The 27,542-nt window shown below is 40.6% G+C and overlaps 2 protein-coding genes across 3 annotated transcripts in view; one reads left to right on the top strand and one right to left on the bottom strand.

Annotated features, from left to right (window-relative positions):
• Window positions 1–197: 197 nt before the first annotated feature.
• On the top strand, window positions 198–19,370 carry Slc51a (solute carrier family 51 member A). Its single transcript, XM_027935897.2, has 9 exons — window positions 198–235; window positions 779–873; window positions 14,639–14,793; window positions 15,576–15,649; window positions 16,045–16,203; window positions 16,742–16,853; window positions 17,123–17,269; window positions 18,631–18,736; window positions 19,234–19,370. The coding sequence occupies exons 1-9, from the start codon at window positions 198–200 to the stop codon at window positions 19,368–19,370; spliced, it is 1,023 nt and encodes a 340-aa protein (XP_027791698.1).
• A 634-nt stretch (window positions 19,371–20,004) lies between these two features.
• Window positions 20,005–27,542, bottom strand: part of Pcyt1a (phosphate cytidylyltransferase 1A, choline) — a 54,127-nt gene continuing 46,589 nt past the window's right edge. For both annotated transcript variants that reach the window (XM_027936022.2, XM_071615218.1), the window contains exons 7-9: window positions 26,977–27,119; window positions 25,065–25,253; window positions 20,005–24,204 (exon numbers count right to left, since the gene is read on the bottom strand). In XM_027936022.2, coding sequence (XP_027791823.1) covers window positions 23,998–24,204; window positions 25,065–25,253; window positions 26,977–27,119 — 539 coding nt within the window. In that variant the 3' untranslated portion in view covers window positions 20,005–23,997. The remainder of the gene's footprint in view (window positions 24,205–25,064; window positions 25,254–26,976; window positions 27,120–27,542) is intronic.

Raw genomic sequence — 27,542 nt, 5'->3', positions numbered from 1 at the left:
GATAGGAGGTTGGCACTAGGAGCTGAGAGACTCAGAAGGCAAGATCCGATTCCACCTGCCCTCCACCCTGGTTCTTGGAGAAAGCCTGCACCGCAGTGCCAGGCAGGAGTCACCCCTCTCTGTGCCCCCAACCTGTGGGCCCTGCCTGTCCTTCCACTCCTTCAGTGACTACAGAAGAGTGGAAGAGAAAAGGGATGATGGAGCCAGACAGGACTCAGATAAAACTTGACCCTAGGTAAGTGAAGCTGGCAGACCCTGGGCGGGGAGCCAGCTGCTAATCAGCAGTATTTCCTGTTGCTCTGACCTGTCCCTCTCTCCCTCCCAGAGCCCTTTGATTCCCTGCATAAAGAACTAAAATGCTCTGATTGTCTCTGGGTCCTCAGAGAAATTGTGGGACCACTTCAGGGACTTTCCCCCACAACCTGGGCAGAGAAAGATCTCAGAGGTGGGAGCTTGCACCGAGCCCTGACCAACAGGGGACCCATCCTGGTGCTAAGAATCCATCCTTTCTCTGAGACCCTGCTCTTTCTTCTTGGGTTGCTGCCCTCTTGGGTGTTAAAAGAATTGTGGGCTCCTTGGGCATTGCAGCCAGACCTGCACGTAGCTAATTGGCAGTTCCCCTCTCCAAGAAACAGGACCTTGAGGGGGAAATGAACAAACCCCCTGTGGGGAGGGGCGCAGGAGAAGTATCAGGTAAATAGGGTTACATGCTGCTTGTGAAGGTCACACATCCTTCTCTAGACCCAGTGGTTCCAAACATAAGCTGGTGTCTCTCTAGGTACACAGAAGATCTTCTGGAGGTGCTGAGAACCAACTATGGCATCCCTTCAGACTGCTTCTCCCACCCCCCCACTGCAGCCCAGCTCCTGAGAGGTGAGTCAGGGCCCTCCCCAGGAGGCACTGAAGAGAGGAGATACACATCCCTGAGGGAAGTCGGGACAGATGGGGGAGCAAAAGAGAAGAGGTCCTGAGCCGGCCAGCCTGATCAACTTTGGGGAATGACTGGCATGGTATTCATAGTAACTAACATCCTGGAGAAGGGCAATTCCCTGAGGAGTCAGCAGGCCCAAAGTGGGGCATGACAACCTAGCCCAGGAGACAAACCTGAGGTGGGCCCTCCACAGATCCTAGCCTCAAGGCATATTCAAATTGTGGACACTGGAACATGGAGCATTTTCTAGATTCCAGGGCTTTCAAGGGCCTCAAGATGGTGCCCAAATGATCCAAGTACCCTAGAGGCAGGCTGCATAACATCCTCTCAGAAAAGAGTATACAGCACTTAGAGGGGAAGCTACTTTGAGTAATGGCCTCAACTTAAATGAATCTATAAAAGTGTTCTCACAGGCCAGGTGCAGTGGTGCATGCCTGTAATCCCAGTCACTCAAGAGGCTGAAGCAGGATGATCACAAGTTTGAAGCCAGTCTTGGCAAATTAGTGAGACCCTGTCTCAAAAATAAATAAAAAGGGCTAGGATGCAGCTCCATGGGATAGCACCCCTGGGGTCGATTTCCACTATGAAAGAAAGAAAAGAGAGTTCTCAAAGTATTGGCCATTTAGATGGGTATTGCTCAATTGCTTTTGAAAGTGAAAGGCAGGGGCTAGGGCTGTAGCTCAGTGGTAGAGTGCTCTCCTAGCGTGTGTGAGGCACTGGGTTCAATCCTCAGCACCACATAAAAATAAATAAACAAAAATAATAGCACATGGTGGGCTGGGATTGTGGCTTAGCAGTAGATCGCTCACCTAGCATGGGCAGGACCCAGGTTCAATTCTCAGCACCAGATAAAAATAAAGGCATTGTGTTGAGTCCATCTACACCTAAAACCTAAACATTTTTTAAAAAAAAGAGTTTAAAAAATAATAATAATAGCACATGGAGTAAAAAAAAGAAAGAAAGAAAGAAAATGAAATGCATGGAATATGACTTGGTTCATTCCCTAGACACAAAAAACACTGAGAATCAAATGGCTCTGCATCTTTCTAACAAATGTGACTTACACACACACATCTTGTTTTGTTATCTTGCTGCATGATAAACCACCTCTAAGATGTTGAATAGGAATCATGTCGCTGTGGTACACTTAATGCTTTCCTGAGCCTCCTTCCAGATGTTGACACTGTGCAGAATAGACTTCCTGAGCAACAGGGTGCTTGCTGTCAGTGTGCTTGGGGAGGTAGATGTGGGCATGTCCCTGAGCTATGTACAACTCTCCTTCAGATGCTCTGAACCAGAGTGTTGCCAACTGCCAAAGTGTCCAAAGATGCCTGGTGGTTCTCAGTGGTTAGTGCCAACAGTTGGCAGCTACAATCATTTTTCAGGAAGCTTCTGTTTTAAGAGTGCAGCAGGAGACACAAATTTTCCTCATGTGAGACCTCAGGCCAGCAGACATTTGGCAATATCTGGAGACAGTTTTGACTGCCACACCAGAGAATACCATCCGGTAGGTAGATGCCAGGGAGGCTGTCACACCTACCTCCTAACAGTGCAGAGGACAGCCCTCCACAACAAAGAATTATCTAGGCCAAAGCCTCAGTTGAGAAATCTCGCTTAACATAACAAAATAGTTCTTACACTGCTTTGCTAAAAAAATTGTAAACAGAAACACCAAAGATGATCAACACAGGTTGACCATTCTGGTCTGGGAGCTGAGCAAGCTGCCTTGATCCAGGTGGAACAGGTGGGATCTGAGATGTGAAGAGCAGGCACTGGGCATTCCTGGAGCAGGGATGGGGACAGAATGAATTGGCAGGCTTCCCAGATACTGCAGGGAACTACATCTGGCAGAATTCAAGGTTACTGGTGGAGGAGGAGAAGACAATTGAGAGGGTCAGGCAGGTAAGGTGGGGCCTGATGAGCATCAGACCCAGGAGTTGTACTTTATTCTGTGGGCAGATGCAGTTGGTGAGGGCTGTGGTGTTGGGAGGGGATGGATGAAACAGTGATTTAGGACCGTTAATCAGTAATCAGGATGAACTGCGGGGGAAGAGCCTTGAGCAGCAGGGATATAAATGAGAGGTTACTGTCCTCAATTAGTGTGATAGAAGAGTCTGAGTCACAGAAGTGTTGGGAAAGGAAAGGGAGGGTTGGGGAATGCAGAAGGAGCAGGTGATCTGGTAAATATTTAGACAGGTAAATGTAGGTTCAAGGCAATGGCAGTGAAAGAAAAGGAGAACCAGAGGCTGGAGAATGTGGTAAATAAACCCTTTCCTCGCTCCTTTGGTAAACGCTGTTGTTTCTTAAATAGTTTGTTTGTTTGTTTGTTTTGTTTTTGTTTTTGTACTGGGGATTGAATCTAGGGGTGGTTAACCACTGAGTCACTCCCCTAGTCCCCTTTTAAAATATTTTGTTTAGAGTCAGGGTCTTCCTGAGCTGCTTAGAACCTTGATAAATTCCTGAGACTGGCTTTGAACTCATGATCCTCCTGCCTCAGCCTCCTAAGCTGCTGGAATCACAGGTGTGCATCACCATGTCCTGCTCTTAGATAGTTATATAAGAAAAAGTATTCCAGAAGAACTATTAAATCTTTCAATAATTGGCATTTCAAACGCTAATGATGTGATTGTGATTATAATCCTTACTGTTTTTTTTTTAATGGATTGATTTGAAAATTTATATGAAAGAGTCGAGAAAGCCAAGACAATTTGGAAAAGTATATGGAGGAAAGCCACCCTACCAGAGATTAAGGGTTATAATAAAGCTGTAGTAATTAAAGCAATAAGGCAATAATGGCAAAGGGCCAGAGATAAAGCAAAGCAACAGAATGGAGGTCCGGAAATCAGCTATTCCTCCTTAGATGGTCACCATATGAGTGGATGCTCCCTTGGGCCAGATAGACTTTTAAGAAGAGGTGCTCGGCAATAGCCCAAAGGAAACTAGCTCTAGAGTAGCTTTAATTCAGATAGATTAAGTACTTAAGTGTAAAATGCAAACATTTTTACAAAAATAATATAGAAAGACATTTTTTATGATTGACAATAGAGAATAATTTCTTAAAACAAGAAAGCACAAATGATCATGAAGATCGACTACATGAAGATAAAAAAAAAAAACTATTTAACTAAAAGTGCTGTTGAAAGTCAAACCACAGAATGGGGAAGATAAAATGTTTTCAAACCTCTAATGGACAAAGGATTCGCATAGTCAGTATGAGGAAAGTTAGCCAATCAAAATTGGATAAAATAGCACATGCCTGTAATCCCAGCAATTTGGGAGGCCATAAGAAACCTATCAAGACCCTGTCTCTAAATAACATATAAAAAAGTACTGGGGATGTGGCTCAGTGGTTAAGCGCCTCTGGTTCCAATCCCTAGTACCAATAATAATAATAACAACAACAACAACATGTAGGCCCTTTAATCAGATGCTGGGTTTTTGTTATTGTTGTTGTTGTTTTATACCAGGGATCAAACCCAGGGTGCTTAACCATTGAGCAACATCCCCAGCTCTATTTAATTTTTTATTTTGAGACAGGGTCTCGCTAAGTTGCTGAGACTGGTTTTGAACTTGGCAGTCCTCCTGCCTCAGCCTCCTGAGCCACTGGGATTATAGGCATGTGCCACCACCCCCAGGAAATCAGATACTTTTAAAAGCTACTTTTTATCGAGTAACTACTGTATACCACATACTTTGCTAAGTGATTTAATGAGAAAATAATTCATCTGTCCATAGAGTAAACAGTTAAGTGGCACTTTACTTTGAATTCAACTATCTCTGACTCTAAAACCTGTAATCTTAACCTCCAGAAAGAAAATGTGAAAAAACAGAAATAAGTTTTTAGTAGGAAGCTGGGATTATGAGTGACTATTCTTTCAAAATTTTATGTAATGTTATTATATTGTTTTCATTATTTAAAAAGTCTTCTTCAGGGCTGGAGATGTGACTCAGTGGTAGACCATTTGCTCGACATGTGTGATCCCCAGCAAAAAATAAATAAATAATTACTATTTCAGAAACAGTGGGAAATTTGACAATTGCTAAAGATATGTTCAAAATGATTAATTGGACAAGAACATGCCAGTGTCTTCCTTGGAATATTAATTACAAGGAGTGTTTCATGAAAATAGAGTTCTATAGAAAATTGTTTTGGAGAAGATGCATTCTATACTTTCCTTTTGGAAATTCACATTATAAATTAGCAAATTAGAAACTTAAGTATGCTCTGCAGAAAAAGAAAAACATGTTAAATTCTGTTCAATGCATTTCTAAAAATCCTTTAGCCATAGAACAATTTTTGCCCCCAAGTAGCTATTAAAACACATTTTGAGAAGAACTGGGTTAGATCAGAAAAGTAAGGGAGAGATCAATCTTCTAAAGGATAAATGAGCTAATGGATGCTAAGGAACTTTTCTGTTTTTCTTCACTTTTGCACTGTGGAAGTGGATACAAAAACCTGTAAATACTGCAAGTATGAAAAGAACAGAGGACCAAAGCGGCAGTTATAAGAAACTGCAAATCATTTTTTCTGTTGGCAGTCACTATTCTACCCTTACTTTATAAACTTGAACTTTGGGTCGCAGTTGATTTTCCCTCCCCTAACTATGTGCACATGTACCCAAAGTCTGTGTGTGATGGTTAAGAGTATGGACTTGACATCAGGAACCTCAGGTTTAAATCTCATCTTCACTTCTAGGCAGTGTCTCATGGGCAAAGTGCTTGACTCTCTAAGTCTAGTTTCCTGAAAAAGCCTATAAAATGGGGATGGTGATAGGAGTTCCTACAGGGTTCTTTCTTTCAACAAATAGTTACAGAATAGTTACTGTTGCAGGAACTAGGAGACAGAACACAGAGCAAGCCTGACAGACAAAGCCTCTGCCTCCAAGTGGAGGCAGATGAAAACAAGAAAACAGCTATGCAAATGACCTTACTGTGATGTGCAGCCAAATCACACAGGACTGTCAGCGCAGGCTGCTGCCCCTGAGCGCTGGAGCAGGAGCCAAGAGCTCAGTGATACAGAGCTCAGGGAGAAAAGCAGAGGCCAAGGAGAAAGTCCTAGAGGCAGGAATGGCTCAGAGTGGTTGGTGGGAAGTTGAAAGAGTGGCAGCAAGATCCCAAGCCTTGACACCCAGGGAGGAGCTGAGCTGCAGTGATTTTTTTTTTTTTTTAATTAACGCATAATACTTGTACACATTTGTGAGATACAGTGTGATGTTTCAAGACGTGTGTGCAATGTGTATCGATCAAATCAGGGTAATTAGCATTTCCATCTTCATATGATTTCCTTATTTTTGGAGACCTCAAGCTCATCTACTCAACTCCTTCATAAAATATATACCAGGTTTTTGTGAGCTATAGTCATTTGACACTGAACTTGTTTGTCCCTCCTAACAGGTGTTGCAGTACTCGCTATCTACATTCCCTCTGTGGCCAGGTCCCCGCTTCCTTCCTAGCCTCTAGTAATCACTATTCTACTTTGATTTTTACATTTCTAGCTTCCACATGTGTCGGGCTTGTACCATTTAACATGTCTTCCTTGAAGTCTGGAGAACACAGGTTATGGGAGAGGGTGAGGACTAAGAAGAAGATCCGGGGTTGAGGTCAGGAGAGGAACCAGGAGGAGGGGGACCCTGGTTCGTGAAGGCTGGGAAAAGCTTTGGCGTGGATGGCTTGTGGAAGGCCACTTCTAGCTCAGCAGAGGACAGGAGCTGAGTGGGAGAGGGGCAGAGAGCCCAGTGGCAGAGACTCCCAATAATTCAAACATAGATTTTTAGAGATCTACTGAAGTAACTTTTGCTTTTTCCTCTCTGGACTTTATTATATTTTTTTAACCAAACATTTCTACTATGAAAATAATCTGGCTTCAGTAAATTTGAAAAAACAAAAAGAAAAAAAAAATCAATTGTCTAACCGAGTCAGGCATTGAGAATATCTTTGTGTGATTTCCCTTTTCTAAGCTTTTATTTAACATTTGTAGAAACCCTACTACACCTACAATTTTATGTCCTGTTTTTATAAGCATGGCATCATATGAATTTTTTCACATTATTATATATTTGGGAAAAAGTGGTTTTTTTTTCTTCTTTTTTGGTACCAGAGATTGAACCCAAGGGCGCTTGACTACTGAGCCATATTCTCAGCCCCTTTTTCATATTTTATTTAGAGACAGGGTCTCACTAAGTTGCTGAGGCTGGCTTTGAACTCATGATCCACCTGCCTCAGCCTCCTGAATTCCTGGGATTACAGGCATGTACAACAGTGCCCAGCCACATATGTTCTTTTCTTAAAAAGCTTATTTTTGTTCTAAAATGCATATTCATTGCCAATAATCCCAGCTACTCAGGAGGTTAAGGCAGGAAGATTACAAGTTTGAAACCAATCTGGACAGGCAAACTTAGGGACCCCTTGTCTCAAAATAGAAAATAAAAAGGGATGGGGATGTAGCTTGGAATGCCCCAGGTTCAATCCCTAGTACAAATAAAATATGAATAAAATATGCAATATAAAAATAATTGAAAAATACAAAAGAAAAAACAGAAAATTGGAAGATAAAAATCACCTACAGTGTTATCACTCCAAAACAACAATTGCTAAATGTTTTTTTAAAGTATCATAGGTATTTTTCTGTGCAGTGACTTTTTAAATTTTTATTGTATCCTTTGATACAATGTTCATGTAACACATGAACATGTAACACATGAACATGGTTGAAAAGTCATGTAGTACAAAACAACTACTAATAAAAATCAGCAAGCTCCTGACCTATTCATTCTCATTTCTTTTTCCTCAAAGACAACTGCTTCTAACTCTTAGCTGATGAGTCCTCTGCTCCTGTTACCATTGGGATGTCCAGTCAAAATTCAGTTCCTTGGTGGCTGGAACAAAGAATTAAGCAAGATACACAAAAGTAACAGATAAAGTATAGATTTATTGGAGGTGGACATAATACTCTGTTAGGAAGAGTGGAGTAGATAGAGACAGACAGAGAAACAGACAGATGTCAAGGCCCCAGTATCTGGAAATTAGGGTCTTATATCCTGAACTGTGGGGTTTTCTCTTCCCTGTACAGACCTGATTGAAGACCTTACTCCATTGGCTCCCATTGGTTATCTCATGATACCTGATTAGAATATTTTCCAATCCACCCCCTCCATTTGTTACATTAGAAAACTTAATTAGAATACTGCCCTCTTTACCCCCATTGGTCATTTTAAAATTTAAACCTGTGTCAGGAGCTGTCATGGTGATTAGACCTCAGAGGGGATTTATGGTAAACAGGGCCAGAACTTTTCTTGTCCTGTAGTGATTTCTTTCTAATACCCTCTCTCCGCCATCTTAGTGTCCCTGAACTCCTACCTAACATTTCCTTCAAATCACCAATATTTGTATACCATCCTTTCCTGGGGTTTTAATTTTGAACAACATCAGTGGCTGCCTCCATGAGGATTCATTTCACTTAGCACCAACCTTTTTCCATTTTCTCCACATAAGAATGTCAATAATTTTAGTTGGATATGGATAGCTTCATATAATATATCTATAGTTTATTTCTTGTTCTGTCAAGTATGAATGGTATTTGTTGACTTTTTATTTATTTATTTATTTTGGTACAAGAGATTGAACATAGGGCACTAGGCCACTGAACCATATCCCCAGCCCTTTTTAAATTTTATTTAGAGATAGGGTCTCACTGAGTTGCTTAATGCCTTGCCATTGCTGAGCTGCTGGGATTACAGGTATGTGCCACCAGGCCTGGTTGTTGACTTTGTTTTGTAAGATAAAGTATTAATTTCCCACTCTTTAGCTGTTTTGTATTCCTCTCTCCCCAACCAAATCCTTTAAGCATAGTTGTAATTTTACTTCTCCTTTGTTGATGTTTTTTTTTTTTTTTTTTCCACTCATAGCTTACAGATAGTAAAGGGCAATGATCAGAAGTATGTAGCTGATGAATTTTTACCCATGAAAATCTATGTAACAACTACCAGAAAAATATTAAAAACATCTTCAGCATCCAGAAGTATCTCTGTTCTTCTCCTAGTTGATATTCCTCCAAAACCCCACAGTCTAATGTTAATCATCTCTATAGATCAATTTTCTCATTCTTCAACTTCCTATAAAAATAATTGGACAGGGGCTGGGGCTGGGGTAGAGCGCTCGCTTAGCACATACGAGGCCCTCGGTTCGATCCTCAGCACCATATAAAAATAAATAAAATAAAGGTATTGTGTCCAACTACAACTAAAAAATAAATATTTTAAAAATATAATTGGACAATATGTACTCTGACTTCCTTAACTCATGTTTTTAAGATTAATTTGTTTTGTTGAGTGTTTCAGCAATTTGTTTCTTTTTATTGCCACATAATGTTCCATTGTGAAAATATATTGCCATGCAGTTATCTGTATTTTTATTGAAAAACATTGCTTCCAGTTGGGACCATTATGAATAATGTTGCTCTGAACATCTTTGTGGTGGTTATAAGTCCTCTATTCTATTGAATATGTATCCAGGAATAGAATTGCTAAGTCCAAGGTATGACTGGTTTTAATAGATACTACCAAACTGTGTGGGCACCTTTGTCATAAATCAGGTGACCAAAAATGTGCAGATCTGTTAATATAATTTTTAAAAATATTATTACAGGGCTGGGATGGTGGCTCAGTGGTAGAGCACTTGCCTTATATGTGTGAGGCACTGGGTTCAATTCTCAGCACCGCATATAAATGAATGAATAAAATAAAGGTCCATAAACTACTAAAAAATATTTTTTAAGAAAGGAAAATGCAGTCATAATAAAGAAAATAATTTGAGCTAGGGTTGTGGCTCAGTGGCAAAGTGCTTGCCTAGCATGTGTGAGGCACTAGGTTTGATTCTCAGCATCGCATACAAATAAATAAATAAAGGTCCATCAACAACTAAAAAAAAATTTAAAAAATATTATTACACACTTTGCAAAGATTTTTATGGTGTGCACACATTTTCTTATGGACTGAATAATATTTTATTGGGCAGTTTACTCAAATATTACAATATTGTTGGATATTTAGGTTGTTTCTGATTTAAGACTATTAATAATATTATAAACATTATCCTGTAATAGACTAAAAATATATTATTACTATTTTGCTTTTCTCTAGCTACTCAGCAGGTTCAATATTTTCCCATTGCCCTGAAGTGTATCAATATCATTTTTCAGTTTCTCAGCAAAAGCCTCCTGTTTTTGTTATCAATTTTGTTTATATAATAATTATCTTAAACTTGATTGCACATTTATTAAAAACATTTTCCTTCAGCTGAGCATGGTAGTCCACATTTGTAATCCCAGCTATTCAAGAAGTGGAGGCAGGAGGATGGCAAATTTCAGACCAACCTGAGCAACTTGGCAAGACCCTGTCTCAAAATAAAAATGCTTGGGGATGTAGTTCAGTAATAAATTGCCCCTAAGTTCAATTCCCCATCCTACAAAAAAAAAAAAAAAAAGTCCTCCAGTTTGTTGCTTTTTTTTATCCCCATCTCAGAGTTTTACGTTTTTGCATTTAATTTGACCATCATTCTATTTGTGATTTCTTGGATTTCTGTAATGCTTAGGATGATCTTCCCTTCTTCAAAGTTTTAATGAAAATAAAATTCTATTCTTTTTCTATTTTCCCTATTTAATTTTAAAGACTTATCTCCTTACCCATCCAGAATTATTTTGATGTATGGTAGGCTTTATGTGTATGTTCATGATCATTTTATTCACACACACACATAGTTGCATAACTGAAGAATTATGTAAAAAAATTCACTGTTGTGCTGGGTGCAGTGGTGCATGCCTGTAATTCCAGGAGCTTGGGAGGCTGAGACAGGAGGATTGTGAGTTCAAAGTCAGCCTCAGCAAAAACAAGGCGCTAGGCAACTCAATGAGACCCTGTCTCTAAAATACAAAATAGGGCTGGGGATGTGGCTCAGTGGCCGAGTGCCCCCGAGTTCAATTCCCCGCCCCAAAATAAAGAAAAATCCTGTCATCATTGTGTTTCAAAGGTTTCAAAAAAAAGGGGGTGGGGTGGGGCTATAGCTCAGGGGCAGAGCACTTGCCTAGCACGTGTAAGGCTCTGGGTTTTATTCTTAGCACCACACAAAAATAAACAAATAAAATAAAGGCATTGTGTACAACTACACAAAAATTTAAAAAACAAATTCAAGAAAAGCCGGAATAAAAAGGACTGGGAATGTGGCTTAGTGGTTAAGTGCTTAGTGGGTTCAATCCCTGGTACTGGGGGGAAAAAAGTTTCAAGGAAGATGCACCTCTGTGTTTATTGCAGCTCTATTCATAAGAACCCAGATTTGGAATCAATCTAGTGTCCACCAATAGATGAATAGATAAAGGAAATGTGGTGTCTTTACACAATAAAATCATGTCAGCAACAACATGGACAAACATGGAGAACATTATATTAACGGAAATAAGTCGGGCACAGAAAGAGAAAAGATCTCAAATGTGAAATCTGAAAAATTTGAACTAATAATTGGGCAGAGAGTGGAGTATTAGAGAGATATTGGTCAAAGTATACAAAATTTCAGATATGAGGAATAAGTTCAAGAGATCTGTTGTATAACATGGTGATTATAAATAATAAAAATGTATTATATTCTTGAAAATTGCTGAGAATAAATTTTAAATGTTCTCACCATAACAGAATACAAATATGTGAGGTGTTGAATGAATTAGATTGATTTCACCATTCCACAATGCAAAGATTTATAAAAATATTATGTTGTATACCATATATTACAAATTTTGTCCATTAAAATTAGTTAAAAATTTCAAGGACAAAAAGTCAAAGTCTTTCTTTCTTTTTTGGATGGTGCTGTGCAAAGAACCCAGGGCCTTGAGCTAAGCAAGAACTTTACCACTGATTTTACATCCCCAGTCAAATCCCCTTTTTAAAAAAAAAAAAAAAAAATACACTGATGCTACTTTTTTTTTTTTTTTTTGGTGCATGGGGATTTGAACCCAGGGCCTCATGAAAAAAATAAAATACTTGGGAATCAACCTAACAAAAGGGGTGAAAGACTTATACAATGAAAACTACAGAACCCTAAAGAGAGAAATAGAAGAAGATCTTAGAAGATGGAAAAATATACCCTGTTCGTGGATAGGCAGAACTAACATCATCAAAATGGCGATATTACCAAAAGTTCTCTATAGGTTTAATGCAATGCCAATCAAAATCCCAACGGCATTTCTTGTAGAAATAGAGAAAGCAATCATGAAATTCATATGGAAAAATAAAAGACCCAGAATAGCAAAAACAATGCTAAGCAGGAAGTGTGAATCAGGCGGTATAGCGATACCAGACTTCAAACTATACTACAGAGCAATAGTAACAAAAACAGCATGGTACTGGTACCAAAACAGGCGGGTGGACCAATGGTACAGAATAGAGGACACAGAAACCAATCCACAAAACTACAACTATCTTATATTTGATAAAGGGGCTAAAAGCATGCAATGGAGGAAGGATAGCATCTTCAACAAATGGTGCTGGGAAAACTGGAAATCCATATGCAACAAAATGAAACTGAATCCCTTTCTCTCGCCATGCACAAAAGTTAACTCAAAATCGATCAGGGAGCTTGATATCAAATCAGAGACTCTGCGTCTGATAGAAGAAAAAGTTGGCTCCGATCTACATATTGTGGGGTCAGGCTCCAAATTCCTCAATAGGACACCCATAGCACAAGAGTTAATAACTAGAATCAACAAATGGGACTTACTCAAACTAAAAAGTTTTTTCTCAGCAAAAGAAACAATAAGAGAGGTAAATAGGGAGCCTACACCCTGGGAACAAATCTTTACTCCTCACACTTCAGATAGAGCCCTAATATCCAGAGTATACAAAGAACTCAAAAAATTAGACAATAAGAAAACAAATAACCCAATCAACAAATGGGCCAAGGACCTGAACAGACACTTCTCAGAGGAGGACATACAATCAATCAACAAGTACATGAAAAAATGCTCACCATCTCTAGCAGTCAGAGAAATGCAAATCAAAACCACCCTAAGATACCATCTCACTCCAGTAAGATTGGCAGCCATTATGAAGTCAAACAACAACAAGTGCTGGCGAGGATGTGGGGAAAAGGGTACACTTGCTGGTGGGACTGCAAATTGGTGCAGCCAATTTGGAAAGCAGTATGGAGATTTCTTGGAAAGCTGGGAATGGAACCACCATTTGACCCAGCTATTCCCCTTCTCGGTCTATTCCCTAAAGACCTAAAAAGAGCATGCTACAGAGACACTGCTACATCGATGTTCATAGCAGCACAATTCACAATAGCAAGACTGTGGAACCAACCTAGATGCCCTTCAATAGACGAATGGATAAAAAAAAAATGTGGCATTTATACACAATGGAGTATTATTCTGCATTAAAAAATGACAAAATCATAGAATTTGCAGGGAAATGGATGGCATTAGAGCAGATTATGCTAAGTGAAGCTAGCCGATCCCTAAAAAACAAATGCCAAATGTCTTCTTTGATATAAGGAGAGTAACTAAGAACAGAGTAGGGACGAAGAGCATGAGAAGAAGATTAACATTAAACAGGGATGAGAGGTGGGAGGGAAAGGGAGAGAGAAGGGAAATTGCATGGAAATGGAAGGAGACCCTCAGGGTTATACAAAAGTACATACAAGAGGAAGTGAGGGGAAAGGGAAAAATAATACAAGGGGGAGAAATGAATGACAGTAGAGGGGGTAGAGAGAGAAGAGGGGAGGGGAGGGGAGGGGAGGGGGGATAGTAGAGGATAGGAAAGGCAGCAGAACACAACAGACACTAGTATGGCAATATGTAAATCAATGGATGTGTAACTGATGTGATTCTGCAATCTGTATATGGGGTAAAAATGGGAGTTCATAACCGACTTGAATCAAAGTGTGAAATATGATATATCAAGAACTATGATATATCAAGAACAACCAACAATAAAAATTAAAAAAAATATTTATTTTTAGTTGTAGTTGGACACAATACCTTTATTTCACTTATTTTATTTTTATGTGGTGCTGAGGATTGAACCCAGGGTCTCGCACATGCAAGGCGAACGCTCTACCACTGAGCCCCAGCCCCAGCCCCAGCCCCAAATCCCTTCTTAATAAAGGAGCAAAACCAGTGTTAATGTTAACTCACAGCGACTATTGGAGCAGTATTCAGTCTTCAGCTTGTCACCAGAGGAGATCTGAGGAGTTCCTGAGAGGGGGACCTCAACTCAGGATGAGTGGGGTTCTTGACATTGCAGAAATGAATTTAAGGATGTGTCAGAGGCATAGACAATTTAATTTAGGAAAGCAGAGACACATTCAAGGAAGAATGGGGGCCATTTTGAGAGCAAGAAGCAGCAACCCCTTGGTCTGAGGTAATTATATTTATAGAGAGACAGTACCAAGGGGCTGAACTAGAGGTAGAATCAGGGCAGCTATGCATTTTATGTCAGTTTTCCCTGCGATTATATTGCTCTAACAATGTTTTACTTTTAGTGTCCAAGGACATGGACTGGGTTGCTCACAGTTGCTTGTTTTGCATTCCAAGGGTTCATGGTCAGATCTTACACTTAGTGGTTAGTGGGTGCTTCTCTTTTGAGACTCAGTGTATCTTTTTTCTCCATATCCCCAAATTCCTCTCTCAAACTCACTGGAATCTACCTTCCCCTTCTACTTTAGCATCGGGCCCTGTGGAAATTACCCTCCTGGCCATCATGACCTCTCTTGCCCTGGGTTCAATTGCCATCTTCCTGGAGGATGCTGTCTATCTGTACAAGAACACCCATTGCCCCATCAAGAGAAGGACTCTACTCTGGAGCAGCTCTGCACCCACGGTGAGGGCCCTTTAGCTGCCCTTTGGGAGGGACTGGAAAGGAGAAAGGGATCATTTTGAGAATTTCTTTAAATGAACACTTCCTGTCAGCAGAGAGTTGCCTGCCACTACCTGTGGGGAGGGGGATATAATCTGAGCTCCCCTGACTGGGAAAGCCAATAGACAATTCTTTTTTTTTTGTTACTGGGGCTTTAATCAAGGTCACTTTATCATTAACTACATCCCCAGTCCTTTTTATTTTGTTTTTAGCTTTGAGTGTCTTGCTAAGTTGAGAGAGTATCTTGCTAAGTGTGTGTGTGTGTGTGTGTATGTGTATGTGTATATATATATATATATATATATTTTTTTTTTTTTTTTTCAAACGAGTGATTGAACTCAGGGGCACTCAACCACTGAGCCACATCCCCAGCCCTATTTTGTATTTTATTTAGAGACAGGGTCTCACTCAGTTGCTTAGCGCCTTGCTTTTGCTGAGGTTGGCTTTGAACTCTCGATCCTCCTGCTTCAGCCTCCCAAGCCACTGGGATTATAGGCGTGCGCCACTGTACCCAGTTATATTGGTCCTTATTTTTCCAGCTGAAACTTTGTTGATGGGATGGAACCAAGGGCCTTGTAAATGCTAGGCATACTCACTGCTGAGCATACCCTCAAGCCCCCCCAGCAGCAATTTTTAAGGACTGGCACCTCAAATGTATATATGTCTTGCTTCCTTGAGGCCTTGTCACAATAGGTTGGAGATATGTCCCTCCCTGCCCTAACCTGTTCTTGCTCCTCTGCAAACAGGTAGTGTCTGTGTTCTGTTGCTTTGGTCTCTGGATCCCTCGTTCCCTCATGCTTGTGGAGATGGCCATAACCTCGTGAGTGTTCAGCCCCACCTCCACCTCTGGTTAGGCATTTCCATCTCCCCAGGACTTCAGAGTCCATTTCTTTAATGCCAGTTATGAATCCAGCCCTTCCCAATCTATGCTAATTCAAGGCTCAACTTTCTGGTCTATTTAGGGAGTGCCTTATTTTGGCAATTCCTCAGTCACCTCTTTTCTCCCCTGGTCCCCAGATTCCCACCTTCCCAGTCCTCTTGACTCTGTCCTCTCTCTCACTCCTCTTGGGTCACAAATCCAGAATGTCAGCCTCTATGGTCTTCCCCTCAGTAAGCACCAACTCTCCCCACAACCTTTCTCTCTTTAGCAGTAAGGGATGTCCCCTCTGCTGTCCCCACCATACCACTTGCAATCCCAATCTCCCCCGATCCCAGGTTTTATGCTGTGTGCTTTTACCTGCTCATGCTGGTCATGGTAGAAGGCTTTGGTGGTAAGGAGGCAGTATTGAGAGCTCTGAAGGACACCCCAATGAGGGTTCATACAGGCCCCTGCTGCTGTTGCTGCCCCTGCTGTCCTCCACTCTTGCTCACCAGGTAAGGCAGAAGGGAGAGGCATCCTGAAACAGGTGAGCATCCTCTTTCTACATTCCCTCAAGAGCTTCTTTTGGCTCTGTAGCTCTCCTTCAAGGTTCTTAAAGTTAGTCTTGTATAGGACAAAGCCAGTGATAAAGGGGTGGGCATCCCACATCCAGGACCCACAATGGGCATCCATTCCCCAGAAAAAGGAAGAAGGAAGGGTCCTAAACTTCAGCCCACTTCCCCACAAACTTTAACCATAGAGAACTGGACTTTGGGCCATTTACTTGCCCCCTTCTGCCCATTTTGATTACTAGTTTGAGGTAAACACTGCATTTTGATCATTCTTGCTCAAAAAGCAGAATTCTAGCCTACAGATAAATGGGAGGCAAGGAGAGTTCCCAGTGCTCTCAATCCTGGCTTCTTCCTGTATCCCCATCCATTTTAGTATCTGTGTCATCTGTCTAGCTTCAGCCCCAGAGCCCAGTGAGGAAGTTGGCAGGTCTTGAGGTGCATAGTTTGTGGGTTCATCTTCCTAACCCTCTTCCCTCCTCAGAAAGAAGCTTCAGCTGCTAATATTGGGCCCTTTCCAATATGCCTTCTTCAAGATAACACTGAGCCTGGTGGGACTGTTCCTCATCCCTGATGGCATCTATGACCCAGCAGATGTAAGCCAGGAGTAAGGGGTAGCAAAGTCCAAGACTCATTTAGTACTCTTGAGCTCTAGAAATAGCTGGAGCCAGCATCCCCTGACACAGGGCCTCAGGGTCAGGATGGCTGTGGAAAAGTAGAGGCTCAGGGGATCTGAGAGGGAGAGATGAGACTGGAATAGGCCAAGGCTTTGGGCTTTTTAACAACTTTCCTGACATGGGAGGGGAGAAATAAAAGGAGAAAAGAGCTTGCCTCCCCCACTGACTACTTTCTGGTCTGCCAACAGATTTCTGAGAAGAGCACAGCTTTATGGATCAACACTTTACTTGGTGTGTCCACCCTGATGGCTCTCTGGGCCCTGGGCATCCTTTTCCGTCAAGCTAAGCTGCACCTGGGTGAACAGAACATGGGAGCCAAATTTGTTCTTTTCCAGGTAACTATGCCTTGGGGAGGGAAAAATATTTGAGGCTGGCTTTGAACTCTCGATCCTCCTGTCTACAGATGATTGGGGTTAGGAGGTAAGACTATAGGCTAAAAGCAGCACTGAGGATCTTTCTCTTAAACTGTGGGTTCCCTGTGGGATCCTCTTAAACTGTGGTCTTTCCCCTCCTTTTTTATTTTAATACCTTTATTTTATTTATTTTTATGTGGTGCTGAGGATCAAACCCAGTGCCTCACATATGCTAGGCAAGTGCTCTACCATTGAGCCATAACCCCAGCCCCTCCCCTCCTTATTTTATACCTTTCTGTGCTATAGTAGTCTCTTAGGGTCACTATAACAAAACACCACAAACAGGTGGCTTAAAACAACAGAAATGTATTGTCTCAGGGTTCTGGAGGCCAGAAGTCCAAAATCAATGTGTCAGCAGAGCCACACTCCTCTGAAACCTGTCAGGGAGAACCTTGCACCTGTCCTCCTCTTCTCTGATGGTGGCCAGCAGCTGCATCACTCCAGTTTCTGCCCCCACCATCACATGATGCTCTCTCTTCATGTGTCTAGTGCCTCTTCTGTTTTTATGACACCAGTCCTATTAGATTAGGGGCCCACCCTATTCCTTATGACCTCCTCTTACCTAATCACCCTTTCATGTCACACTCTGGGGTACTAAGATCAGTACTTCAACATATCTTTTGGGCAGACACAATTCAACCTATAATACATGTATTATCGAACCCTTAAATTTTTTTTCTACCAATTACTTCCTAAAGTCTTATAATCTGTCAATGCCACTAACAGTAGCATTATTACAGCTATAACTATCAATTACTCCACACCATGTATATTACATGTAACTTTTCAGAGTAATCCCCAGAGCTCATTAACATTTCTGTTTTACAAAGCAGGGCACTGAGACCCATAGGTGTGATGAGGTTTGCTCAGGGGCAAATGAGGGATGGAGCTAGACTCCAGGTCTAACTCCCAAGCCCACATTCCTTCTTTTCATCACACTGCCTCTTCATTTTAAAACCTCTTCTGAAAATTCTCTGCAAGACACATTTGTTCACCTCTTCTGGTTTTTTTTTTTTTTTACCCCCAAATGTCCATCAGTTATTAAGATAAGGAAATAAGTTCTTGTTTCTTGTGAGCAACTCTTATTAAAATATTGGATAGAAGGTGAGATTGTAACTTGCTAAAGATTAAAATTCCATAAATATTTCATCAAGTGTGAATCTCAACCCTCTTAGCTATACAGATCTAATGGTGGGCCAAAACCATAATGGAAGGACAAGTCCTAGCTTCAGCAACCTGTCTGGCAAGCCCCTTCCACCCATCCCCTCTCTTCTGTTTTGTAGATGCTTCTCATCATGACTGCCTTGCAGCCTGCCATTTTCTCCATATTGGCCAATGGTGGACAGATTGCTTGTTCACCTCCATTTTCCTCTAAAACCAGGTCTCAAGGTAAGCATATAAGGGCTCCTATCCCATTGTGATATGGATGAGATAGGAGAAGGTTAGGAAAGAGAAGATCTTGGACAAGAGGTTAGGCCAGCCTGACTTCTCAGAAAAGAAGTCTCCAATAAATCTGGGCAGAGGCTTTGACTAACCTCATTAATCACACAGAGAACTGCAGTTCCACAGCTTGAGGCCAGCCCTGATGGCTAACCCAGGAAGTCATGGGTTTAACTCCTAACTCCTGGGAGAGGAATGAGAGTGAGTTGAATGTAGGTCATACTGATTAACACATAAGTATGAGCATTAGATCACAGAAGGTAGAGAGCCAAGTTTGATTCTAGTTCTACCATTAATCTACTTTGTTGCTTATGACAGTATCTCTACGTCCTGGTGTGGGGATAAATGGGAGAAACTTGCTTAACTCAGACACCAGACTGTAAGTGGGATATCTACCACCTTTAAAACTTAGCATAACCAATGTTATATTTCATCTCACACTGCAGTGATGAATTGCCACCTCCTTATACTGGAGACTTTCCTGATGACTGTGTTGACGCGAATGTACTACCGAAGAAAAGACCACAAGGTTGGGTATGAAACTTTCTCGTCTCCAGACCAGGACTTGAACCTCAAAGCCTGAGGAGAATGGCTTGGACAATGATGGGGAGAGATGCTGTATGCATTTGGAGAACATGAGATTTCTTCGCTGTCCCTCACCTTCACCAAATGGGAAAGAATCTCATTGTCAGCACAAGCTAATGGATTACATTTGACTATAGAGATGAAGGCAAATTATGCAGTAGAATGAAACTGTTTTGGATATTGCCCAGGGAAGGTATTTTAAGTTTTGTAATAAACAGGATACAATCTGAAACTCTGTAACTACTAGGCACACAGCCTGTGGATGCCACTAATTATTAACCCTGAAAATTGTATGCTGAAAGTTCACTCTGAATTTTTCCAAAGCAGAAGAGAGGAGGAAGAATATACAGTTGTTGTTTGATATAATAACAGGAGAAAACCTTGGCTGGGCAATATAACCCCACATCTCAAAGAAGCCAGGCTTCCAGTGAATGGTTGGAAGGTTTTCTTTCAGTTTTTTGTGCCAATTAGCAAAAGTAATCACCTGATAATATTGTCAGGAAGCTTGATTTTGAGGAGAGAGATTAGGACTCAAAAGCAAAAGAACTGAGAATACAAGTAAAACCCCCAAATACATAAAACATCACACACAAATATATCAGGTCAAAAACCCAGGAAATGGAACACTCATGTAAAACCACATTGCCTTTATTTGGCTATATGACAAAAGCCAAAATAACTGAACAAGTTAATAATAGACAAGAAGATGATATACTGAACCCCGACTGAGGAAAACCTCTCTGCAGACTCACACTGGTGATGGCGCGGATATTCGCCAAGACTGATAGTTCTTTCCAAGATTTTTTTTGAGGATTCTTAACACAAAACTTCCAACCAATCAATTCTCAGTGTTCAAAATTGTCAGCGCCTCCCAAAAGAGGGTAGAAGGCCCACTTCAAATGTAAAGGGACACAATCTGAGTCATCTTAATGTTAAACCTGGAGCTTTTCTTTCTACCCTAATCTGAATACTAACATAAAACTTTGGCAGATAGAAAAATCCCTTTTAAGAAAATTAACACTTAAAGAGTATAATCCCAAGAACATATTCTATTTATTTGGAAAAATAGAAGCTAGGGACTACTTTTTATCCCTTGACAATCTATGAGAGAAAACAGAACAGTTATTATGACTGTGAAAAATATAACCTTTAAAAATACTCATATTGGTAAGCTTAAAAAAAAAATACCACTCATTTTTAAAACACTGTTAAGGGAGGTTTTATTGTTTATTTGATTTTTTAAAATCTGGATTGGCTCAACTTTTTAAAAAATATTTTTATTAGTTATTGATGGACCTTTATTTATTTATTTGTTTATATGTGGTGCTGAGAATCTAACCCAGTGCCTTACACATGGTAGACAAGTGCTCTACCACTGAGCCACAACCCCAGCCCCACTGGTTCAAATTTTGGTGAGTATATGCGAGCAAAAAATCTGGAAGGTATGGCTTTTAGAGAATTAAAGAAAAGCAGCAAAAAATTTGGAACTATTTTAGGTAAGGGATGTGAAACAGGATTAAAAAGGCAATGAACTCCAGAAAGTAATCTACCCACAAGTGAAGTAACCCAGAAACAAAGTCCTGTGGGAACCACTGTAGAGGGTCATCCTAGGAAGTGCCTGAATAGCTGTGTGGCCACAAGTAAAGTAACTCAGATGCTGCCTAAATTATCAGCAATCAAAAAGAGTTTAAAAAGTTTCTCAATCTCCCTCATATTTTCTTTTTTTTTACTACTTCTTCTTCTTCTTCAGGATTTTCAATTCTTACATCCCCAACCTTCTTACTCAAGCCTCTGCAGAGTAAGGGTCTTTGGCTTTAGCTATCAGAAGCAGCTGCAGCAGTACAAATGTCCATTTATGTTCCTTTAGTTTTCACCTCTATTCTAAGCTTAGCATGTGAAAATAGCAAACTTTCTGTTCAAGACCCTCAATGTAACTGCTGAAATGGCTCCTCCTTCATCCCTTCATCATCAGCTAAAGGGCTTGTCTTCAGCCTCCTTTTATCTTGTAGACAGGCTTTTGAGGCCAATCATCTTTTGAGGCTGTCTCATCTTTGCCACATTTAGTTCATCAGGGCTCACTGCTTTCTTGTGTGGAATTTGGGGAAATAGCTCCACAGACTCAAGCATTCATATTTGAAGAACTACAGATCATAGGCATAACCTCATTTAACTGGAACAAATGCAGAACAGTGCACCATTCCAACAGCATCCTTCTCCAGCACCTAGGATCACATTTACCCCAAAGTATCTAACATGCCACATCTTAAAAGTTTTTGTTTTCAGTCCAATTATTGGAATATGCTAGTGTCTAGAGACTAAGGTAGTAAAGGGGCAAAGGAGCCTTCTAATATATGCACAAGCTGGCTTAGCAGTGACACAGACATGTCAGCCCACAGGCCCTATTCTATGCCAAATGCAGTCCACTGAGAGCAAGGATCACTCAAGCTTTGGGGTTCAGACAATATTCCTGAGAGAACTTCAGGAAGGAAAATCACATCATGGACATTTATCTCCCCTTCTATTCCTGTATACTTGCGGAACATGTGCACTGAGAGAACAAGTAGGTGGGTGTTAGCAGGGACTTCACAGTCCTTCACACTACCTTTCTATACCAGGGAGAATAAGGCAGAGCAAAAACGGTGGAATTCCCAGAGGGAAGACCAAAGCAGAAGTTAAAATATGACATCATATAAAGCTGCGAAATGTGAGAAAACATTAACTTCACTGTTCAAAGAAAGGATTCTAGGTCAAGGCTTGTGTGAATCAGATTTGATAATAAAAAATAGCACTTCATGAAAAGAGTTATAAATGTAGTTTCCATGGGCCATCAGGACAAGAGTTGGCTTCTCTTTGTCCCTCTCCTCTGCCATGTCCCACAGGTCTGGGTGATCTGAATTTATATGTCTAGGTTCCTACTGTGTAGGCAGGCAATGATCTTAGCCTCTGACCCTCAGGCAGAAGAGCAGTCTTGACCAGAAAGGGTTTAGAGAGGGGACTATGAGATGCTCACAGTCCTAGCAGAAGAGCAAGAAAGAGAAAATGTGGTTTTCTTTGTTGAAAACACTAAAACTCCACCCCCACAAGGGGTATTTTATGAGTGACAGGGGTGAGGTCTGGACATAAACAATTTTCCCCTTAATCCAGCTAGGATTACTGATGATTGATGGTCTGCTAGGTCAGGTAGCTGAGGAGAGAGATAGGATGCTAGGGGATTAAAAAAAAAAAAATTGATCATGTTTTACAGCAAGTGTTATATATCAGCATTCTCTATTTGAAATTCAAGTGCTGAATTTCCACTGAGCAACCAAGCAGGAAAGATGGGGCAATAACCACCAGGCCCAGGTGGGAAAGAAGAGAACCAACCACCCTCTTATAAAGCAAACCCATGCTGGCAGCTTTCTGGAGGAGTGGTGAAGAGAAGTCCCTGCCAGTTGCAGCCCTCAGAGAAAAAGAAACACTCCATGGAGTATTGGTTCTAGTTAAGAACATTCTTAAGAGGGGCAGAGATCAAGATTAAGCTGTTGCTTTAGAAAAGAAGGTGTTTCCTTTTGCCTCTATGTTCTGTGCAAATCTAAGTATTTGACATGGAGTAAACAACATGGATTTACAAATCAAGTTCAAACTGCAGACATTTACAAAGCATCCTTTGTAAAAAAAAAAAAAAAAAAAAAGCTAACAGCATTGAAAATTGAAAAAGGAGTAGCAAGGCCAGAAATTTACTCCCAGCAGGAAATGAATTTAAACTGATATACAGAATTGAGTTTTGTCCCATTCCTCTCTCTAATCACAGTAACCCTCAAAGTTCCTGCCTTTAAAGGAAAGTTGCAGGAAAGAAACTGACAAGAACTCCCAAATTACTTGGCAACAGATTTTCTGAGAAGATGAACAGCAGAAAAACTGTAGTTGATACAACGTGGCTGGTTCCATCCCCATCAGTGTCTTCATGGACCCCATTGGGTCCAACAAGAAACTCCTCAGGGAGTAACAAAAGTGAGGCTCAGATCTCCTTCTTCCCTCAGCCATGCTGACATATGTGCCAGCAGTGCCTTTAGGGGATTTTTGTGACTAGCTCAATTTTTGCTCTTTTTTTGTAAGGAAACCAAAATTACAATATTCCTTCTAACCCCCAAACTGCCCATCAGCATGGCTCACTGCTTGAAGGATTTGGCAAGCCACTTTGCTTCAGAACAGGAGGCAGACACTACAGTGTATCAAGAAGAAAAGGCCTCTGGGTATTACACCACTACCTTCTTCTGCCCACTCCTCAGGGGCAAAAAATTAGTTCTACTTACTATATTTGAGAGACTAATTTTTAAAAAAATTAATAAAAATGACAATTTCCCTGTCAAGATCACATGAACATAAACAGTAAAACAGAGTCCTTGGGGAGAGTAGATGGATGCAAAACAGGCTTCTAAGATGTAGTCAACCTCCTCCTTGGTGTGGGTGATTGATGTCTCTTAGGAAATGGGCTATTTTGGTTCCCCCATTACCAGTTCCTCTTGCCCCAAATGTCTTTCCTTTGTAGCTGTCCTTAGGTTTAGTGTTGGGATCACAATGTGGAATTCAAGAGAGAGCTTCTGAAGGTGATGGGACAGAGGGGAGAGGAAAGGAGGAATGAAAAGTTAGTCTTCTTCATCCTCACTGATATCATAGGCTGCAGCCTTGTGCCTAGAGAGATTTGCTGGGGAGGAAGACGGGGATGTCTTGCCAGAGAAGGGCCATCTGAAGGAGGGGGAGGGGGACCGTTCACGAGTAGGGCTGCTGCTCGGACTCTGCTTTGGGCTGATGGCCTGTAGCATCCGACCTTTTCCCTCTTTCAGCATATGTTTCTGGGGAGACCAAAAGGAAGAGTTAGAAGATATTTATGAATCCTACTAAATAACCACTGGAAAATCTGAGACTTCGAATTATCATGAGTGCTCCCTGCATTTGTGGGGGTGGGTGGGTACTGAGGATTGAACCCTGGGCCTCATGCATGCTAAGTGTAAAGTGCTCTACCACTGAGCAACACCTAGCCCCTGCAATGTTAAACATGACTGAACAAACAAGAGGAGGGACATAGATACAATTCTAAGCAACTTCTTCCCTAAAGTGGCCTATGCTATTCTATTAATTTAAAAGTTTCCATGAGCTTTCCAACGTCACCAAATCCTTGCCTTCTATGTCAAAAGGTTCTTCAAAGGTTACTTAGTTTATAGTCCCATTCTAGAAAATCCCATTTCCTTCCCAAATACTCACATAGTCAGATCTTTCCTGATGTCTAACCTAGCATCACTTGCTGAATCTTTTGCTTGGTTTGAAAAGATTCTGCTGTTCCTCAGAGACAGATGGCCCACTTCACCCAGGATCCCATAGCATTTTTTATAGTGAAGGCAGCTTTCTTTTTACTGTTCTTTATTCTTTCCTTTCCTTACACTTAAAACTATAATGTAGAAGAGTAAGCTGGGCAAGGAGACTTGCTTGTCTTGTCACCAGATTTCAAGATTGAAGGCTGATAAAATTATTTGGGAAAATGTGTAACTTCTTTCTGTAAAGATTTTGAAGAACTATTCGTGGGATAGTTGAAACCCAGATAAAGGGAAACAGATTAGATATGTTCTTAATGTTGAGGTCCCTTTCTGTTCAAGGAATCTTTCCACATTGAAATTCCCTGAATTTCCCCAAATCGTCCAGTGGGAAAGAACCATACCAGTGCTCCTTCTGGACCAAACATTTCCAGGAAACTTCCAATGAATTCTCGGGACTTCTCCTCCCATTTCTGGATAAGGTCAATGCTTTTTTCCTCCACCTTCTGAACAAATTCTTTTGACTTTTCCTCCACATCTTTCACTTTCTTCTTTACTTTGTCAACACGCTCCTGCAAGTGGTATTTCTTCTCCTAGGCAAAGAAATAACTATTTTGAGAAATAATACTCATCCTGACCTTCCCTACCAGAAGAAAAAAAAATAATGGCTCCTATATGCTTTTCAATCTTTAGAATTTACCCTATACTTCTTTAGCACAATAACAGAAAAGATATACTCCTAAGTTTCCAGGACTAAACAAAGAACTAAACTAAATATACATGCAAGGCCCAGTAACAAACAGGCATGTAGCCAAAAGAAGTCAGGTTTTTTTTTTTTTTTTTTTTAAGACATAACCAAAACTTATACAGGCTGCAAAACGATCATTGCACAAAATTGCCAAGAATAAGCCAATTATAATAGATTGGAAGTGGAAGTACTAGATCTTTACTTAATGTATTATTTTTCCATCACTGGCTTATTCTGTGATTTTAGATGAGTTGTGTGTTTCATCTTTTAGTATTTAGAGGTCCATTTGCTCATTTGCAAAATGAAGCTGATACTCTTTGGTCCTACCAACTTTCCTAAAGACAAGGGAAAGTGGTATAAATCCTTTGGTAGAAGGGGAGGAATATTGAGTCACATAAAATTGTATCCTCCCAATTTATAGATCATAAAGAAGAAGGAGAAGTGAAGAGATGTAGCTCAGTGGTAGAGCATGTGCTTAGGTACACAGACCCTGGTTTAATAAGAAGAAAAACGAGAAGAAAGAGGAGAAGAAAGATAGTATGTTTAGGGTTGTTAATGGGTGTTTTGTTTGTTTTGTTTTGTGGTATTGGCAATGGAACCCAGAGCCTCACATATGCTAGGCAAGTGCTCTACCAATGAGCTACATCCATCGCCCCATAGGATTTTAACACTTTGAGTTGTGGGAAAATAAAGATTCTATAGCAGATTAATTAATAAGTAGCTAGGGTCCAGTTATGCAGATAAATTATGTTCAGTTGAAACCATTTCACCTCTTATAGCATAATTCACAGAGCTGGGAGCAGGTGAGGAAGCATGGTCAACTGATAATACAGAAAATATAGTTAGTAGCTTTCTTCTTTTTAAATCAACTTAACTGAGACATAATCTATATACAAAATACATGGTGTTTCTGAAGGGCAAAAAAGATAAACTTAAGCTTTCATAAGTTAAAATTTAAGAGTCGGGCATGGTAGCACATGCCTGTAATCCCAACAGTTTGGGAAGCTAAAGCAGGAGGATCTTGAGTTCAAATCCAGCCTCAGCAATAGTGAGGCACTAAGCAACCCAGTGAGACCCTGTCTCTAAATAAAACTCAAAATAGGGTTGGGGATGTGATACAGTGGTAGAGAGCCCCTGAAGTTCAATCCCTGGTACAAAAACAAAACAAAACTTGGGTCCATGTGGGAAAATTACATGCAGAATGTTGTATGTCACTATCTACACAGGGAGAAGATCTATAGTTTTCATTAGATTTTCAAAAGAACATCCAATCAAAAAATAAAAAGGTGAAGAGCAACTATTTTAAATGTATTAATATAAAGAGTGTACTATGTGTTACATATTTTTATTTAATTTGCTGAATGTCCTTACATCAGTATGTTGATATTGAGCCATTAAGGCAGAAGCTGCTTCTTTCTTAGTTTGTGAAAAGGTTAGCATGATGTTTTCTGTAAAATGGCATTCATTAGCTTTGGATTGTGACAATTACAGAAGACTGAAAAGCAAGTTCAGCTTAGATGAAGTCGGAGACAACATGTGTCCTATAGAGCCATGAGGTTGAAACTCACATTGATAAAGCTGACGTTGAGCTCCTTTGCTGTATAGCCCCTCTGTAGGTTCCGTCGAGCATATACATCATAGTCTCGGACAATTCGGGTGATGATGTCTGATGTGGAGATACCTTCTGTCCTCTGTGTTGGAGCAAACATGCCTAACTCAAGAACACATACAGACAAACACTATGAAGTTCCGGTATGCTCAGAAAGAGGACTAGATGGAAATTGGAAGCAACACTTCTGTCCTTTCCTCAAAAAAGCAGACTCCATTATTACTAAGTGAAATCTAGAGATACTGGCATATAGATGAGGGACTGAATTAAGAGCCAAGCATAAGAAAAGGAGGAGTTACATGGTCCTAAAATTAAGAAAATTATGGGACTACTTGAACTTGAGATTAAAATTCAGAAATTTAGAGCGAGAATTGATGAATGTCAGTGCTATGTTCACCTTTATCTTTTATCCAAAGTGTGACTTGAAAGAGGATGTTGAATTTCTTTTGTTTTTTGGTACCAGGGATTGAACCCAGGATCACTTAACCAATGAGCCATATCCCCAGCCCTTTTTTGTACTTCATT

Source organism: Marmota flaviventris, chromosome 8, assembly GCF_047511675.1.
Source record: "Marmota flaviventris isolate mMarFla1 chromosome 8, mMarFla1.hap1, whole genome shotgun sequence".
Taxonomy (NCBI): Eukaryota; Metazoa; Chordata; class Mammalia; order Rodentia; family Sciuridae; genus Marmota; species Marmota flaviventris.
Note: the sequence above shows the minus strand (reverse complement) of the source record. Positions and strands in the feature narration are given on the sequence as shown.

Excerpts from the sequence above, each read along its gene's own strand:
- Slc51a (XM_027935897.2), top strand. The coding sequence starts at position 198 with ATGGAGCCAGACAGGACTCAGATAAAACTTGACCCTAG. Across the intron at positions 874-14,638 it reads TGCAGCCCAGCTCCTGAGAG|CATCGGGCCCTGTGGAAATT; the intron begins GTGAGTCAGGGC and ends CTTCTACTTTAG. Across the intron at positions 16,854-17,122 it reads GCATCTATGACCCAGCAGAT|ATTTCTGAGAAGAGCACAGC; the intron begins GTAAGCCAGGAG and ends GTCTGCCAACAG.